This window comes from Sesamum indicum, linkage group LG3 (assembly GCF_000512975.1).
Source record: "Sesamum indicum cultivar Zhongzhi No. 13 linkage group LG3, S_indicum_v1.0, whole genome shotgun sequence".
NCBI lineage: Eukaryota > Viridiplantae > Streptophyta > Magnoliopsida > Lamiales > Pedaliaceae > Sesamum > Sesamum indicum.
This window is the reverse complement of record NC_026147.1, coordinates 24,237,342-24,255,966: the sequence shown is the minus strand read 5'-3', so window position 1 is coordinate 24,255,966 and position 18,625 is coordinate 24,237,342. Positions and strand designations below refer to the sequence as shown.

General features: G+C 35.5%; 2 protein-coding genes across 4 annotated transcripts in view; both read right to left on the bottom strand.

Moving 5' to 3' along the window:
* Positions 1-10,892, bottom strand: part of LOC105159447 (protein translocase subunit SECA2, chloroplastic) — a 12,438-nt gene extending 1,546 nt beyond the window's left edge. The window contains exons 1-31 of one of the 2 annotated variants that reach the window (XM_011076520.2): positions 10,619-10,892; positions 10,292-10,426; positions 10,129-10,198; positions 9,884-9,948; positions 9,350-9,470; positions 8,971-9,062; positions 8,362-8,427; positions 8,119-8,183; positions 7,950-8,037; positions 7,654-7,719; positions 7,424-7,539; positions 7,075-7,165; positions 6,382-6,465; positions 6,194-6,286; positions 6,010-6,105; positions 5,835-5,920; positions 5,378-5,456; positions 5,159-5,272; positions 4,880-4,975; positions 4,745-4,808; positions 4,354-4,643; positions 3,822-3,877; positions 3,033-3,150; positions 2,829-2,909; positions 2,327-2,406; positions 1,671-1,725; positions 1,504-1,573; positions 1,205-1,382; positions 993-1,116; positions 492-566; positions 217-403 (exon numbers count right to left, since the gene is read on the bottom strand). In XM_011076520.2, coding sequence (XP_011074822.1) covers positions 242-403; positions 492-566; positions 993-1,116; positions 1,205-1,382; positions 1,504-1,573; positions 1,671-1,725; positions 2,327-2,406; positions 2,829-2,909; positions 3,033-3,150; positions 3,822-3,877; positions 4,354-4,643; positions 4,745-4,808; positions 4,880-4,975; positions 5,159-5,272; positions 5,378-5,456; positions 5,835-5,920; positions 6,010-6,105; positions 6,194-6,286; positions 6,382-6,465; positions 7,075-7,165; positions 7,424-7,539; positions 7,654-7,719; positions 7,950-8,037; positions 8,119-8,183; positions 8,362-8,427; positions 8,971-9,062; positions 9,350-9,470; positions 9,884-9,948; positions 10,129-10,198; positions 10,292-10,426; positions 10,619-10,795 — 3,153 coding nt within the window. In that variant the 5' untranslated portion in view covers positions 10,796-10,892 and the 3' untranslated portion in view covers positions 217-241. Of the gene's footprint in view, positions 1-216; positions 404-491; positions 567-992; positions 1,117-1,204; positions 1,395-1,503; positions 1,574-1,670; positions 1,726-2,326; positions 2,407-2,828; positions 2,910-3,032; positions 3,151-3,821; positions 3,878-4,353; positions 4,644-4,744; positions 4,809-4,879; positions 4,976-5,158; positions 5,273-5,377; positions 5,457-5,834; positions 5,921-6,009; positions 6,106-6,193; positions 6,287-6,381; positions 6,466-7,074; positions 7,166-7,423; positions 7,540-7,653; positions 7,720-7,949; positions 8,038-8,118; positions 8,184-8,361; positions 8,428-8,970; positions 9,063-9,349; positions 9,471-9,883; positions 9,949-10,128; positions 10,199-10,291; positions 10,427-10,618 lie in introns of both variants that reach the window. The other variant, XM_011076517.2, reaches the window with a different exon arrangement.
* LOC105159446 overlaps positions 12,212-18,625 on the bottom strand; it is a 7,316-nt gene continuing 902 nt past the window's right edge. For both annotated transcript variants that reach the window (XM_011076515.2, XM_011076516.2), the window contains exons 2-14: positions 18,054-18,419; positions 17,935-17,969; positions 17,763-17,841; positions 17,568-17,646; positions 16,808-16,891; positions 16,561-16,733; positions 16,244-16,300; positions 15,600-15,753; positions 14,801-15,020; positions 13,896-14,009; positions 13,262-13,387; positions 13,066-13,117; positions 12,212-12,687 (exon numbers count right to left, since the gene is read on the bottom strand). In XM_011076515.2, coding sequence (XP_011074817.1) covers positions 12,535-12,687; positions 13,066-13,117; positions 13,262-13,387; positions 13,896-14,009; positions 14,801-15,020; positions 15,600-15,753; positions 16,244-16,300; positions 16,561-16,733; positions 16,808-16,891; positions 17,568-17,646; positions 17,763-17,841; positions 17,935-17,969; positions 18,054-18,416 — 1,689 coding nt within the window. In that variant the 5' untranslated portion in view covers positions 18,417-18,419 and the 3' untranslated portion in view covers positions 12,212-12,534. The remainder of the gene's footprint in view (positions 12,688-13,065; positions 13,118-13,261; positions 13,388-13,895; positions 14,010-14,800; positions 15,021-15,599; positions 15,754-16,243; positions 16,301-16,560; positions 16,734-16,807; positions 16,892-17,567; positions 17,647-17,762; positions 17,842-17,934; positions 17,970-18,053; positions 18,420-18,625) is intronic.

Here is an 18,625-nt window from a genome sequence, read left to right as displayed (position 1 = left end):
GAAAATAATGTCTCATATTTAACCAAAATTCCAGCAAACATGGCAATTCATTTTTTAAATAGGCCAAGATGCTTGCAAAGGGCTGATTACCAATGCCCACGATGATATAAAGAAGATTCACAATGCAAGTCAACCAACCAGTGTGATGATTATCGAGATGAAACCTAGTCAGCAAGAAACTTGATATTAGGGTGAACATAAACAACCGGCTTGTACCTTCAGCAGAGGAATTTGTATGCTTCTATACAAATAATTCTTGAGACTCCATAGGGGATGACCAGTACCGCAGCAGAGATTCCACAGTTACCCTCCGTGTAGCACTAAGCATTGAAATGAAAAATCGACAGCCATCAATTTTGTATTCTTCAAGCGGATTTCTATGCCCGAAACTTCTCACATTCACCTACAGACATCAATAAACAGTAGAATCCAAATAAACTTGGATCTATAGAAATGAATAGGGAATGAAGTTGGTCAAGCATCGAGTATACCGCTGAACTAAGTCTGTTCATGTTCACAAGATGATCCCTCCAGAAGCAATCAAGAGTTTTCACAAGAACTGCCCTCTGAATGCAGAAATTATAGTTTGAGACAAAGAACAGATTTATAGGTGGCCAGAGAAAACTAAACTAATAAACATACATAGGCTCGTGCCTTGAACTATATAGGTCTGAAGGGAGGCACTAATAGTACAAGAAAGCCCAAGGGTCGTACTGAAATTAGCTGAAGCATTCCTTCAGGACGAAAACGATGCCAAAGGATATGTCCATGCTAAGTAATGCTATTTCTTTTTTTATTTGACCAGTTCATAGCATCTACTGTGTCCCTAGCAATACATATGAGCCTACGCCTGGAGCTTCGCATCAAGTGACACATAGAAGTGAATAAAGGAAAAGAGCAGTTTGAAACTTTCACCAATAGTTCATAGTCTGTGAACGGGATTATCATGAATGTCATTCAAACTAATAAGCATCTAGAAGAAGTGTAGGTACCTCAATTTCCTTCACATAAGCACTGTCATAGCCTGATTCTTGAATAACATCAAGATATGAAGCAATTAAAAAATCTCCAAGGTACTTGCAAAGAAGATTAACAGTTGGCCGGAATTTCCCATCTCTGACAGAAGTCATAGAAACAATAATCAATATTAGGGAAACCTTATTCTCGAAGAAATCGAGACATGTACAGCATAAGCAGTACGCACTTCATTGAATCATCAGAACATATTGTTAGCCAGCGTTTCAATGACAAGCTCTTCATCCGGATGCCTTGAAAGGCATTTGGAGGTTTAGGCAAACTTGGAAGGTGAAATTCATCAATGTAAATGGAACTCAAGCCATGAACTTGGGTGAGTGATTGCAGCAAATGTTCTTCAGTAACCCCTGCAAATAAGTCTAAAGATCCAATGCTTTAGCGTTTTCATGCATAAATTAACACCAGCAGAAAACGGTATGCATTCAGGGACAAAACGAACTAGCCGACGTTATCACAATAAGCACGCACCATTTAACAATTTTCCAGAAATGACATTAAATTCGTTCAAAAGGTTTCCCAAACTCCAGCTGCTTGGATGCTGTAACATTCGCAATATTGCTTTGAGAGACAAAGAATTAAAAAATAATTGAATGAAAGAACTGCATTAAATAATGTATGCTAAGGAAGTTTATTACCTTTGCAGGATCCACATTCTTGAAAATAATTTCATCCACCACTGCTTGCATGTACCTAAAGACAATTTATTAGTATGTGCAGAAACTAAAAGGTACCTATTATGATCAGACAGCTCGCAAGCATTTGGTTTAATATGCAACTCTCTGTTCTCAGTCAAAGAATTAAGCCAAAGCCGAAACAATATTCATGAACGAAATATATCTTGTTGTTTCCTTCCACTTTCTTCTTTCAGTGAGAGAAGGTTCTCCTGTGTGCCCAAAAGGTGCAACGTCATGGAGGCAGTCTTTAGAAATTTTAGAACTCAAATAGGAAAGGACTGATCAGGGAAGAGAATCATAACTTTATTTGATACATTTTGTAATTCTTATCTGATGAGTTGACATCAGAGTTACGGGCTACTTTTACATGTCAATAAGCAATGCATATTTGTCTAAGTTCTCAACCGTCAGAATAGCGCAATACTGAGGACAACCTTTTGCAACCAAATGACAAGTAATATCAAATTTCCAATATTCTGCGGTTTGGCACTCACTTCATGATACTTGTGTGATTATTAGTGGAGGTTGGCTCATTAAACATGTAATGCAGTACAAGGGTAACAAAGTTAAGCAGTAGCTCTCAAAAATCAAGTACATGAAAGTCAAGGGTAACTCACTGGAAAATATGCTGTGAACAACTGTCAGAATCGCCTGTTAATATCAACTGACGAAGCTCATAGACATGTTTTCTTTGCACCTGCCGGGCCAATAAGAACTCGGATTGAATAGAACAACATTATATAATTATCAACTCTAGCATCATCATCATTATTATTATTATTATTATTACTATTATTATTATTTTGCGAATTATTATTATTATTATTATTTTTCGAAGATATTTAATATAAAAAATAAACAAGCCTCAGGCTGCTGTTATGAAGAGTTAGTTAAACATAGTTATCTACCTATAAATCACCTAGATAAATTGATTATTGTAACAATATGGCTTAAATACAGACAGGTTCAAATCATAATTAAACAATATCTACTTAGATTTAAAATGCAAGTCAAGCAGTTGCTTCTCCCTTTCCCACAAAAAATGAAGTAGTTATATCAATTCAAACAACAGAAATCCGGGGAATGGAAATTTGTATATGCAAAACTGTCAGGTGTTACCTCTAAAACTTCATCAAACTCCACGAGACTCTTTCTAATGCTGAAAAAGTATTTCTCAGCGTTAATTTGAAGGGACAAAAGCTGAAACCCAATGGCAGAAGGATTAGCTAGTGGAATCCACATAAAGTATATCGACAACAAGAAAAGGCACGGAAAGGATGTTCAGCACAAGGACAAATATATATCCAATGGCATAAACCATACCTGTTTCACAATTGAATGACCCTCGATTGGTATATCCTCATCATTTGTGATTCTAGAAATAAGTTTTACTGCCCACTCAGTGTCAAAATTGAACTTCTGAAACATCTCATCCTGCAAACTGTTAAATAAGGTCATAAGTAGCAATGAGATAATCATAGCACATGCCAAAAGTTTAGAGCTGCAATGAAGATGCAAGTCATTTTAATACCAATCTACTTAGTTATCATGCTAGGAAGCTGGTCCAGTAGATTATATCTTAAGTATTCACCAATCTCCTTCCAAGTCATGTGCAAACAAGTTTCTACAAGAATTTACGTAAATTATTTTAAATTTGAACAATTAATATCTTTGTTTTACACATATTAAAGACACAGTTTATGCAAATCCTCGTAAAGCAGGTTTAAGTAAAGGATTGAAGTTTCTTAATTTTTGTTTCATGATCCAAATATAAGTTGACATCCAGTAGATATGAATATTGAAGTGCAACATCTTGTTCGGGGTAAAGTAAAAGGGTAAGAGGAAGTGATGGCCAAAAACAAGAAATGAGATAAAACTATTTGTCGCGTATCCAGCTTCCTAAAGGCAACTTCTAAAGTTTCTTTCTGTATTTCCATTATAACCCCTTCTTTTCCTGAAACCTTGCTGCACCAAATGATTCTGAAAATTATGTTTGAGAAAACTCTTCAAATATTATCCTCGTCACTTGATTTATTCAGCTTCATGCGACTGGTTTTGGAATATCTATCACAAAATACCATCAGGCAAGCAACAAAACAATTTGAATTATACCTCACCATAAACCGTGTTGATCCAGGATCTCCTTGCCTTCCTGCTCTGCCTCGGAGCTGGTCAAGAAAATAATATTAGGCATCATCAGTACCAATTCATTCAAGATATAAAGACAACAAACATGAATTTGGAACTCTAATTCTATCTTTTCTCATTTTACCAAGTTTAAATAAAAGATGATAATTCTACAGACAAGTGTTAAAGATAAATATAAAATAGGAAAGAAGCTTGTCCACCGATTTCAACTTAAATATCAAACAAGAAATTCCTCATACATGCATCTCTTTATAAATATATATTATGCATGTATAATAAGCTCAAGGCAGTGGCCCTCGTGAATTTGACCACCGCTCTCCCAAGAACCCACAACACAAACTCCACCATGGTTAACCTATTAATTCTTTCTTTTAATCTAAAACTATCTTTGTTATTTTCTCCGTACTAAGAGTCAGAAATTGAGAAATATCATCTTACCCTCCAATATCAGGCGATATATTCTTTCCATTTAAAGATTAAAACAATGAAGAATCACCTGGTTATCAATCCTCCGCGACTCATGTAAAGAAGTTCCGATCACATGAAGACCTCCGAGCTTTTTCACCTCTAACCCTTCATTACAACAGTGAGATTCACATTCCTTTAGAACTGATAGATAAGCAAGAGCTATAGATGGACCAAGAGGGTACATCTCTGTCTGCTCATTTACAAGCTTCTGCAACTCTGTTGATTCCATTGACTGGCTTAATTCGATAGACTCTGAAATCATATTTCTTGCCTCGTCATAAGTCCATCTCTTACCCTCGCTTTTGCATACATATTTAGCTGTATTATTAACAAAAAAGTTTCAGTTAAGAATATTAATGAAACAAGGAGAAAAAGCAAATATGAAAGTTGAAAGTTAGTAATCAAATAATGATACTAACACATGAGAGCTGTCTTAGCTAGTAAGCCTAATGATGCTGGACCAACCATCACCTTAGATAAGACCTGCATGAAAAAAACACTTTAGGTCGTAATACAGATATTGCCATTTTCTTCATGGAAAAATCAGTTATCACCTTTTCAGAACTTGTCGCTGAATCAATTTCAACATCAGGAACATTCTGTGTGAGAGATGAAAGCAAAGTGTCCTCCAAGATTTCTTTAGCGAGCATCTGATGAAGAGACAATGAAAATCTGACTCTTCTTTGAATAGCAAAATATGTTCAAAACTACAATAACGTCCAACAAAAAAGGGAACTCAAGAAAAGGTTTAAAAGAAGATAAAAAAAAATCCCTTCCCAAGAGTAACATTACCAAATTACCACTCTCGATAAGAACACCTAAACAAGATCTACCTTTGGATTTCCTCCTAGGATAATGTCAGTTCCTCGGCCAGCCATATTTGTTGACAAAGTAATTGCATGTTTTCTACCTGCCTGGGCCACAATCTCAGCTTCTCTAGCGGCATACTACAAAGATAAATTGTTAAGGTCCATGGAGATATACACAGAAGGAAATAAATAAAAATGAATCTAAAGGCCATAATGTCACTCAAAATAGATCAAGTATATAACCTTTGGGCGTGCATTAAGGACATTGTGGGGTATATTTCTTTCCCTCAACAAAGCAGAGAGATGTTCAGAATTTTCAACACTGCATCAATGATTGAAAACCACGATGAGTACTGCTAACATCTGTGTTAAGATGCAACATCAACGGGGAACAAAAATGAATTTGAATGCGTATCCTATAACCACAATAAAGCTAGCTTTAGTGCCAATAAAGAAGTCAACCTATAAGTTCTTAGAATGATCAATGAGGAAAGAATAAGAATATAAAAGAAACATAGTAAACAAGTTACTTGTCTAACTCAAATTTCTTCCACATGGCAGAATAATAAGGCTACTCAATGCAATTAAAGCATCCCATAGCATTGTATAAACCTTAAGCTTTAAAACCTAGACTTATCTTACTTTCAAATGAGTTGGCATTTAAATAGACCCAACTTGGAAGAAAATGAGACATAATTACCTAGTAGTCCCAACCAATACGGGCCGGCCAAGCCTAAACATATACTCGATTTCCGCACGAACATATTCCCATTTTCCTCGAGCTGTCTAAGACCATACACCATTCAAAACATGAATAAGTAATATGGTTGCCATCTAGGAGAATTAAAAAAGGTTGGCAGAGTTTATTTTCTTACTGCAAATGCCTGAATTGGTAAATCTTTACGAATGTTTGGCATATTTGTGGGCACTTCGATTACTGGCATTTGAAACATTTTCAAGAATTCCTTCTCCTACAGTAGAAAGGAGCAAGCTTTGACAAGAAAAAGTAATACTCTTCAAGCATCATGGAAACAGTTGCGTCTATGAATATGCACCTACCTCAGTTTTGGCAGTCCCAGTCATCCCTGAAAGCTTGGGATATAGTTTGAATAGTGATTGGTAAGTAATTTGTGCCACAACAACAGAATCAGCCTAACAAATTCCAGAAAGATTGAATTTATAAGAGATTACATAGTGTAAAGCAAAATTATGAAAAGAAAGTCAAAGAAACCTAGCCAACTTGAAACCTGGATCTTGAGCCCTTCTTTGGCCTCCACCGCCTGATGGATGCCCTCAGACCATCGTCTTTTTTCTTCTACTCTACCAGTCAACTGAAAAGAAAAAAAAAAAAAAAATACTTGCACATCAGAGGAACAAAATAGGTCATTCTACAAGAAGACATGTTAAAAAAATTATGCCAGAACAAAATACTAGCAACAGCTCAAACCAGCACAGTTTTAGTACAAGGACCCATTTTTGGACTAGTAAGTTAAACCAAAGAATGTGCCAATAATTATGCAACTAAATCCTAACTCCTGTTGATTGTATGTACTTGTGTCAACTTTACTACTGGCAGAAGTAGCCAATTAAAATTAGAAGAAATTCCCCACAAGACTATATGTTTGGAAAAATTCAACTGAGACAGCTTAACTGGGGGGAATTCCCAATCAGAGACTCTTTGTTAACTTGTTCATAACTTGTCCAGCACAGTCAACCAATCTCTCTACGTGTTTTTTCAGGTAAAAGAAAGCACAATATGAGTGCTGCATTCCGCCCAAGAGGTGTTCACCACTTAAAATTATCAGGTAGTTCTCTTATAGTTATGCATATAAGTGGATGCAAACATCATATAGTATGCCATAGTCCTTTTCTACAATCATATTAAGAACAGATAACAGCTGACCAAATTAACTGGGGATACTTCATCAGTGGAAAGATACCTCATTGATTATAAGAGCCTTTCCATTTCGAACAATGTATTGCACATCTCGGCGGTAGAATTCTTTGGCTTTTAATGCATTTAAAACAAACCTGCGGCATTAAAATGAAATATTTGAGAATTAGAATGTTCAGAGAATAAGGTTAGGATTACATACTAAGCAGCACAAATTTGGCTTAATTGTTTTAGTTTGTCTGTGCACAAAGAATAAAACGAAACTATCACAGGAGGCCCAACAGGCACAAGGAATTCAAATATAAGGGGAATACGCAGAAGTTGTTAAACAATTTCTGCAGCTTCTTAAAAAGAAAATGGAAAAGATAACAAATGAGAAATATGAAAATGTGCACCTAGCCCAAGGGTCATTCTCATCCCATAAGTCATTTGTTTCTAACGCCATCTCAGCCAGTACTATTCCTTCCTCAGTGAGCTCCACAGAATTATCCTTAAGCTCAACATTGTAATGCTGTCAATTAAACTGAAATTGTTAATATAATTCTACATATTCTATCATACAACTTACTGAGGAAAAGTGAAAAATCTCTGAGGTGATTAAAAAAAGGTTAAAATTGACACCCACAAGCCCTCGTATGAGCAACTCAGCTACTCTAGCAGCCACTGGATATCGTGCTGCATCTTTACTTGCCTGCGTAAATAAATATAAGTTCAGAAAGGAGGTGGAAAGAAAAATAATCTTCAGAGGAACCTAACTGAATTTTAGGATCTGAACAAATGCTACTGCAAATAATCTCCTTATAAACCAAACTATTTCCTTTTCTTTCTGTTTCTTTTTGGTTTTGGGAGGGTTACTATTAGGTATTCAGAATGTCAATACAATAAATGTTCTTTTGTATTGCTCATAAACATGCAAATTACCTCACCACTTATCAACAAAGGATTTCGTCCTTCATCAATGAGGACAGAATCGACTTCATCAACTATAGCAAAATGGAAGGGCTTTGGCCTGTTTCATAATAAAACCATTTGTCAATAGTAACTTTGAGATTACCAAATCTAATCATGAGCACAAAGACTGATGGGTTACCATCTCATGACAAGTTGTTCGCTGCTTGTAGAAAGATTATCACGCAAATAATCAAATCCAAGTTCCTGGGGCATAAAGAAGGAAAGAAAACATAGGTTGCGGTTGTAAAACTAAGAACCTGAACTACAAATTAACTGCAAATGCAAATTAAAGAATGCAATAGCACCAATACATTTATCTAGAAAAAGTATGCAAGCAGCAATAATTTGTTAGCGTACTGCACGGAAGCATTTGAAAACGTACCGAATTATTAGTGTATGTAATGTCACATTGATAGTTTGATCTTCGCTCCTCAGGTGTCATCCCTCTCTGCACAGACATCAACCAGATTGTGACACCCATCAGTTGTCAATATCTAATGTGTGCAATTGGATATCTGAAAACAAACTGAAAGTCCTCTTTCTTGTCAATGTATATTCAAAGTGCTATACATTTTTCTTCATCCATGGTCCTCTAGGTACAACATTCAAGCATGTAGAAAAACCTCACAACACTCAACTCTATGACTGGTTTGGGGGTGGACCGTACAAACATCATATATTACTTCATAAAATTTAGCATAAGAGCTAAATTGACATGTGAGTATTAATTTGCAAACAACTATGCGGGAACACTTTACACAAAGCTATGTTATGAGATATTTACCCATAAGACAATATATAGATATCACTTCTTTATGTTATCTTTACCTTCTTTCATATTAGTTTCAACATTGTCGCTTACCAGCCCTCTTACATGAAAACTGAATTTCAGAAGAACATAGAGAAAATGATGATTTTTAGAGCAAAATTTCCCTATGAGCCGTTTTCTGCCTACTGGAGACACAATAAATAGGGTCTTGTAGAAAGTTACTTGGATAAGTCCAACTGAGAGACCTAGGAAACGATGCACACGACCCATCCATTCAGCATCGCGTTGAGCAAGGTAATCATTTACTGTAACCACTGCCAGAGAGAGTACATGTTAAGAGGTCTAGGACCTACCAAAGACCAAATAAATCAAACATATGCAACATCCCATAAGCTATTCCCAATGGTTCATTCAATCCTGACAGTGTTCAAGTGTGCAGTTAAAGAAGAAAAACAACACAAAAACAAGACATGCATATTAAACCAATGACATTTAGATCATCCAAAACCAACATCTGCACGATCTAATTTTTTAACACCAGCCTGGCCTAACACTTAGCATTGCCGCATTTTTATATTAGTAAAACAACTGAACGACATACCATGAACACCCTCCCCACTCAGAGCATTGAGATAAGCTGCTAAAGTGGAAACTAAGGTTTTCCCTTCCCCAGTTTTCATCTCCGCAATCGACCCATCATGAAGCACAGCTCCACCAATAATCTGAAGTTAGAACGTTTCAGATAATGAAGTGCCTTGGTTTTTGATATCAATTATAATACACTATCTAACAATCATTCTATATATTAGATTTTGTGAACTTGAGTTTCTAAAGTGTAAAGAACACTATTACTGCATCCATAAACTAAACCACACGTTGCCAAAAGCATATGCATTCAAGCCGCAGCACACCAACTGCCAACTTAATTACAAGAAAACTTACAATGAAAAAAACAAGATTCCAGTTAAACTAATGAGCTTGCTCCATAGTATTTTTAAGGGCAAAGCAGATAACTTTTCAAATTCTTGCTTCTCTCTGTATCTAAAGACCAAGAATGTCGGAAAAGTCTACATATCCCTTTCTGTCTTTTACACACACAAAAATAATGATGTCTGATTGTGTATGTATGAGAAACCTGAACATCAAAATGGCGCATTCCAAGCTTCCTTTTTGCAGCTTCACGAACTACAGCAAATGCCCCTACCAAAAAAATGCATTATGGAATGAATAAAAAACTAAGTTACGAAAGTAAAATTAATAAATCTACAAAGACCCGGAAAAGCGGGGCAGCAAAATGTGTTTAAAGTTTTGAAACTAAAGCCACGAAGAAATTGGGTTAATAACCAAAAGTCGCCAGAAATAGATAAGTACATCACATACCAGCTTGAATATCAGCTAGAGCGGCTCCCTGTATCAACCGCTGGCGAAATTCCCCAGTCTTGGCTCTCAACTACAAGAAAAAAATGAAGAGAAGTGATAAAAAACATTTCCAAATAATACTGACTGAAAAACCCATCGGAGAAATATTAAAGTAGAGAAAAACCTGTTCATCTGAGAGCTTCTGAATGTGGGGTTCCAGCGAATTTACGGAACTCACGAGTCTGTAATAATCCTTAACCACCCAATAGTTCAAGCTACTCAAGTCACTCCATGTTTTTCTAATCCCACCGATTTTTTCCTATCAATGTTAACGATATAAGTAAGAAAACCCCGCAAACGGAGAAGTGTAAGAATATTTCTTACCCATGCCGTTTTTATCCTAAAGATTAAATTTTTAGAAGGATAAGGACCAGAAGATTAATAACTTAACCAAGACATATAAAGAAGAAGAAGAAAAGAGGGAGGACAAGAGCAGTCTGTCAAATTTTACCTTCAACGATGAAGAGATGGGAGAGGGAGTGAACCGGCGGCGCCTCCTAATAGTGAGAGGAGGAAGGGGGAGTGGCGGGAAAGAGATGGTTTTGGTGCATGGGAGGCTTGTACTTTGACGGCGGCCCAGTAGCTGTGGCGGAAGGAGGAAGACGGAGGAGGAGGTGGCGGAGGCCATTGGAGTTGTACGTTGGTGAAGAGCTGCTGGGCTTTGCTAAGGTCTCATTTTTTAAATTTTGTAATGTAAAATGGTCTTCTATTTATTTTTCCAAAAATAAAAATGATGTTAGTAGCTGTTTACTACATATATATATATACATACATTTATTTAGGTAAATTATAACTGATTTTCACTAGTTTTGCTGTAGTTATAAATATATTTATTATTCAAAGAGTTATAGATAGTTTATAAAAATTAAAAGTTAATTATACTTAAATTCTTTTTAGAAATACGAATTACACTTTTTCTTAAAGAGATTTTGAAATTACTCTTACAATCCTTCTAAAAAATTTTTATTTATATCTAATTCTCTTTAATTAGAATTTGAATAAAATTATTGACGTAATTATAAAAATTTTTAATTTTAATTCTTATTTGTCATTTCATGTATATTATAATCGCAATATATATAAATATATGAAGTTAGTTTATCATCATTATATATTTTTTTAGAAGGGTGTACATGTAATTATGAAACTCATTTGAAGGATAATTAGAATTTTAATAAAATTATTGACATAATTATAAAAATTTTTAATTTTAATTCTTATTTGTCATTTCATGTATATTATAATCGCAATATATATAAATATATGAAGTTAGTTTATCATCATTATATATTTTTTTAGAAGGGTGTACATGTAATTATGAAACTCATTTGAAGGAAAATATAATTTTATATTTTTAAAAAGCATTTAAATATAATTAATCATAAGATTAATAACCGTCTAACAAATATTCATTATAGCAACCCAATATAAGACATATTTGTTAACAAGCCATTAATTATAGAAAATATTTATAATTTTTCAAATAAAAAATGATACTTAATAATTGTAGCAAATCGAGGAACCCATTATATATATTACCCTTTTACTTTGCAGAAATTCTAGTACTCTCCTAAATTGATAAATATAATTAAAATTAATTGAGATGAACGAATTTAATACTTAAAAATCAAATACTTAGATTAAGATATCACAAAATTGATAGCCACCTCATTATTTCATAATCTTTTTCAGAAGTAATTTGTGTCGCTGAAATAGGATTGAAATTCAAACTGAAGGAAACTAATCACATGAATCCATGAAGACTATTAATCACACTTATTTCAATTTATTGAAACATTTTGTCAATGCAAATTAAAATGACGAATAAGAATAAAGTAAAAGAATAATCCAACACTGGCGCAGTATTTTTTAATTTTGATATTCATCTTTCTAGCTAAAAATGTATGTCCCTGCGATCAAACATGTTCAATCAACACTCAAAAATAAATTTCCATATGTCTAATTAATATAGAAGGGATGCACTTATTCCTGCATTTGTTGAAGAAAGAACGGATACAGACTAATTTATCTGAACACTTGTAAATAACAAAAACTGCACCGTATTTCATAATCTTATGCTCATACTCATGTTTTATGTCCACCGCATCTGTTCATAGACAGTAATCAGAACAACTATGCTGCAGTAGAAATTACCATCTTTTTAGCTCGTAGGAAAACATTATGCTGAATCATGCCCCAATGCTTCACTAACACCAAATAATGTTGCTACTTCAACTTAACATCATAGCTCACCTTCACACCTGAACACAGTATAAGTAGTGTATTTTTGGTCATGCTTCTTTCCATCAGCTTAAGAGAAGTTGTAGATGGGAGACCACTGCCAAGTTTGTCAATATGTTGCCTCACTCAGTCAGCATCACCAAGTCCATCGCTTCCATCTCCTCTCTTGGATATTGGAGCATAAAAAGAATTCTTACTTTTCTTTTGTGAAGCAATTTCAGCATTTTTACGTAAGACTGCCCCAGGTGATGGGTAAGGACGCTGCTGAAAAAGAGGACCCTGGAATTTGAAGTTTCCAGCACAAAATACGTTATTAAACAAAAGGAATCCTACTCGACGAAGGTCAGAATGTAATGTAGAGGAGTCATTTTCCAACAGATTGATTGAAAATGAAAATTTGAACACAGCCGCCAGCAAACTGATTGAAAATGGATTTTTTGCAAACAGAAGTATGGCAAAGAAAGTAAACCACAAAGTAAGACATAAACCTGCAAAATCAGTCCCTTAGTATTTTTTATATCCCTTGGAAGATTAGAGGATCGGAAACAGTTACACATTATGCATCAATCTTGGTTCTCATTTTACTGTTCTTCTTTATTTTCACTTTGTATATGCTCTAACTGGAATTCTCCATGCAAAATGAAGGTGATAACATACCGTAGCAGTGGTATCCGCTGCTCTTGGTTGAACTCCTTTAAGGCCTACAACCCTGTAAAATCAACAGCAAATTAACATTGCAGGCTACAGACCATTAATGCAGATCTTACAATAACTTACGGTTATACAGAGACCATTTCAAGCTGTTGTAGCCCTTCCCACTAAGATTATTAATATGTTGAGAGAAGTAACATACCAGCCACCACGAGGAGCATCCGAATAGGAACTTGGGTCCATAGGGTCCAATTCATCATCTTCACTATATCCTCGCTTCTTATGTTCCTTTTTATAGCCTCTTCCAAGTGGAGGTTTCATATCAGACCTGTAAATCCCAGTCTAGAATTATGACAACTCCAAATAAGTACCATGTAAGCACTTCTTTCATCTACGAGCTTGTCGAATGAAGCCACTGAGACAGCATTCATATTGAGTGTGTCTAATGCACTGCTAGTACAGAACAAGAAGTAAACACACAAATGCGGCTTTTCCCTATCTGTTTTTCTCATCATTAGCTTCACTTTTCAAGTTTAGAGTATCATCATTCAACTTATTGCCCAATTACCAATGTCATTTTCGCCTTCAGAAGAGAGAATATGTTGGTGCTCAGAAACCTGTAGTTGTAGGAGGCCATACTACTCCAGGTAGTAGAACAATCCTATCCATTGATGTATGGTAAGCTCCAAAAGAGTTCAACACATCAACTCTAGTATTATCCGGGGCCGGACTCCCAGACCCCCTAATAATAGTTTTTAAATCATAAAAGAACAGCTCCAACAAGCCATGGAATCTACTTCCAAAGCATGCTTAGCATTAATTTAGAGGAAACATACCTCTGTTTGGTAAACTTCTTCTCTGAATCCCCCTGATTTCTGGCAGCAGCAGCGGGACGCTGATGGCTTTCTGCAGATGCTGATACATATTGACTTTGTGGAAGATTGTAAAGTCTGCATAGATAGTATAACTGCTCAAACATCTGATACACAACTCTTGTGTATGTGATGTCACTTGCCAAGATAGCTATCCTTTACTTAAGGAATAAAAATACAATATAAAAACCCAGAAAACTAAACCTCTTCAAGTCAAGTTGGACAAAATTCAATTGTGGATGGAGTCACATAACCTTGTTTCAAAAGATTTGGATAATATTAACCTTACATGCATTCAAATATTAAAATTTTATTTGGCTAGAAACATATGCATTAAACTTATACAGAAGAAAGAGAGAAAAAAGTGATAAAGATAAGCTAGGCATGTGACAAGTGGAACTTATGAAGCCAATACATACTACGATCAGTCTTCATACTAGGTAATGATAGGTACAAGGTCGGTTTCTTTACTTGAGGATTGCATTAAAGGAAATAAGTATATTTTTATATAAGATCATCATGACAATACCAAACTAGGGAGATGGATTACATATTTTTTGCCTTTAAATTAGAAAGGAGATTAGTGTATTATCATAGGAGATTTTATGATATGCCAAACAAAAGAGATGAATACAAATTTTAAGCAAACTATAAACCCATTCTTTTAATATAGGCTGGATACGAACTCATGTTTGTGAGAGTTATCCTTCATCACATTGTAAACTACAGTTTCAAATGAAATTGTTTTTTCTCCTTCTGAGTCCAAGGAGAAATATCTTACATGTATGCTTTTTACTCAAACGCCTAACTAGTATAGCACAGGATAACACACAAGAAACAGAAATAGATAGGAAAAGAAGTAACCAAACCGGGTGCAATGATTGCAATAGCCCCACGACTGTACAAGACCCAATCCCCACCCACCACATCCCATGCATTTTGGCGAAGTGGATGGTTGATCTCCCAAATTCCCAGTCATTGCATCAGAAGCGGTCATTTTGTCACAATGCTGCAAGATGACCTGCTGCCGTGCACCTGGGTCCTCCCACTGTGACACATTGGTCTTCCTATTGTAATAATACTTTAGACCTGAGAATACAAATAACTGAAACATTAAAATCTCTGCTGCTGTAGTAGCTCTGACCTAAGAGGATAAATTATTGAAGAAATATATAGTCCCTGTACATGTGTTTCTATAAGGAGGTCTCAGTCCTCCATCCCACATATTATATTAGAGATCCCCTTCAGTCAAGCTACATAATCATATAGTTAAATTACCATAACAATAAATGGCCTAGAAAATAATTAATGTAAATTAACACCACATACCACTGGGAACAAAAAATTACTTACCCAGAAAAATGATCTGTTAAAGATATATCCTAAAAATAGAATTCAGGTTTAAGAGAATGGCTAGGCAGCTCAGGAAGTCAAATAACATACAAAAACATCAATACTTGCAAACTCTGAAATAGAAGAACAAAATATCAAAAGTATGATGGGAAAGAGAAATACAACGAAATCAAATTGCTTGATTTTCACCTACCCAAAAAGATTATAATAGAATAACTACCAGTAGTCAGAGGAAATACTATAACAGCAGCCAATTTGTCTTATATTTTCGAATATAATACACCACAGTAAAAAATTTAGACATAAAAAGTATACCTGTCGTTTCATCGAATGCCTCGATCCAGTCGTCCAGAAGAGGTGGTGCTGCAAAAAGAGCACATGCTGCATCTGAAGGTCTTTCCCACTGACTTCTCCCTGAACTCTCGTTATAATAGAACACAGCACCACTTTCAGGGTCCCTCGTCTCAATCTACACAATGGTTTAAGTGGATAAAAAAAGTAGATGAGTGGTGAAATAATTGTGTGAACCACAAGATAAATTATGTTTAGAAAACAATACATTCAATCTAATGCTGGACTATTTTAAACTACAGTGTTACTACCAAGTGACCAAACATTATGAATAACAAAAAGTAAGTGATAAAGTCCAGAGGGGACATCCTCAGCATGTTGTGATTCAAATGCAGTGAGAAATATAGGGAAATTGAAATGTATGAAATTTTAACTTAAGAAATTAACTCTTGCTTCTGAATGTGTAAATAAGAATTCAATAGAAAATAAGATATAACAAAGTATGGGAAAACATTCAATAGACAGATGATACTTGATTTAGTAATCATTTGCCCAAATAGCCAAGTTTAGCTAATAATTACACACATAGTTAAGCTTTGTCAGTCCAAATAACATATTCATGTAAATTTCAGTAAGTATTTTTCACAAGAATAGCAACTAATACTCACCCATCCTGGGGGCAGATCCCCAGGTGCCACAGTCTGAGGCGACTGAGCTGCCAATCTCTAAAATCCAAAGACAATCACAGGTTAGCAATAATCAGGGAAATGTAAAAAACATAAATGAAACTCAAAGTTTAAAAAGAATCATATTTGAAAAATTCCTCCAAGCTCATAATATATCTATTGTTCATTCAACCTGGAATTAGCAATAGTAATTATAATATACAAAAGAAGGAGCCTCATAACCATGATTTTGTTTCCAAACCCAGGGATCTAGATAGGGGAAAGATGATAAAATACAGAACAGAGAACAATCAACTTACACTTTCTGACAAAGAAGAATTGTCAACAGTTTGATTATCTTTCAGGATACCTCTTGCTCTCAGCTTTTGCTTGAGGTACTCAGGTAAGTCTTTTGTCATTGATTTCTGTCCAGACTCACCATTAAGCTCTGCCTGCTTTTGGCTTGTCTTCTGACCATCAAGATCTTTTCTTTCTGAATAATCAGGAGAAGCCATGTCAAACGATTCCAGTGAAAGCAACTCAAAGATGGTTAATAATCTTTCTTACCTGAGGTAACAGTATTGTGAACTGAAGAACCATAATAAGCACCTCCACCAGGCACACCATATCCATTTCCAATTTCCAAATTGCCTACAAAGATTTTAAACATAAAAACATATCTCTTAGAATGAGAAAAGGCCACCAAATATGAATATCATCATATGGATCAGGAACACTACTTGCCCGATTCAGGTATTCATATTACAGGTTTGTTTACCTATTTAGGCCAGAGGAATAAATTTAATTTTAGTTACTTCAATCATCCTGTTCCTCATCTGAAGTTAGTTGCTCAATTTGGTATGGAAAAAAAAGAATTAGCATAAAAAAGCTGAATCGCACTAAGCAAAGACTTCACTAGATATTACCAGCAGAGCAATCACTCAAGAGTTATCACTCATCCTAAATCCAAAATACAGTAACGATATATTGTACTAGAAGTAATTATCTTCATCCGTAATTAAGCTCAGTGACAAGAACTATCAATTGATTACTGCAAAGATCTTTCCCGCTTTTACTAATCAACAAAACATCTATTGTCGAACAGAATAAAACCATGGGGTATATGTCCCTTGTGTTGCTTATTTAGTCTGTAGAAAACTAATTAGCATATCAAATGTCCAACCAAACAGAAACTACAGCATCCCTTCTGAAATGAAAGAGATGAGCACCAAATACAGGATCTAAAGACCCTATATGGTCACTTCTGATAATATATGAAAAACATGTGCTTAAAAATATAGAAATTAGTTTAGCATAGGAGTCCAACCTTCCTCTCCAATAGTGGGCTTGCCACGTTTTAAGGCCATTTCACTGCGGTGCTGTGTGGCCATTTTCAGTAGATGCTCCTGCCAATTAAAGAACATTGAATTAACTTAAACATAGTTAAAGTAAATATTTGTAAAATGTCAAAGATAGCAATAAAAAAAATACATGAAGGAGGTCAACAAGATGCAGTGAACACCTTAAGAACATTTGGGTCATGGCGCTCAGATAAAATGTCTTTACCATCCTTGGAAGGTCCGGTTGAAGGGTTCCATTCCCTGTTTCAGACATAAATATGTATAGAAACGCTGAATTAAATCTAGTGTAACCAACTTAGACCTCATCCTATTCAAGAAAATTTCAGCACAAACCTCTGACTCTGTATAACCATTTGGGTGGCAATTTCCTGGGATAGACAAGAAAGATAACATTAGATCACCAGTGAGGTATAAACACTAAACAATGAAGCCCACTATTTAAAAAGAAATACTTGCTCATGCAGTACAGCATTCTGAGCAGCAGCTTCAATATCATTACTGCTCACAAGCTGCACGGGGGAACCATTGGATCTCTCATGAGGCTGGAGAACTGACATATCAGAAACCTCTGGTTTGCCATTTTGACTGGTGGGATTGATGAATTCAGGATGACCAGACTGGGATGTTGGTATATGAAGTGAATGTGAAGTTCCGATGGAAGGCGAGACGGGTATATTTGAAAGAGGAAGAGGAAAAAGGCTGCTCCCAGTATTGATGGAAGGCAAAGAGGATGCATTGTCAGAAGATGAGACTGATAAGGAACTAGCCACAAATTGAGTTCCTGGAGGAACAGGCTCATCAGACTTGTTATCCATAACCTGAACAATTAGATAAAATTCCAGTATCAGCAAGGAAATCATCCAAAGAACATCCAGTGATGATAGAACACTGAGAGTAACACGAAAGCAACTCTTGCTTTATTTTTCTTTTCTTTTCTGATTGTTGCTCTCAGTTCTCTCTCTCTCTCTCCTCCCTTTATTTTCTTTTGGGTTGTGTGTGTGTGTGTGGGGGGGGGGGGGGGGTG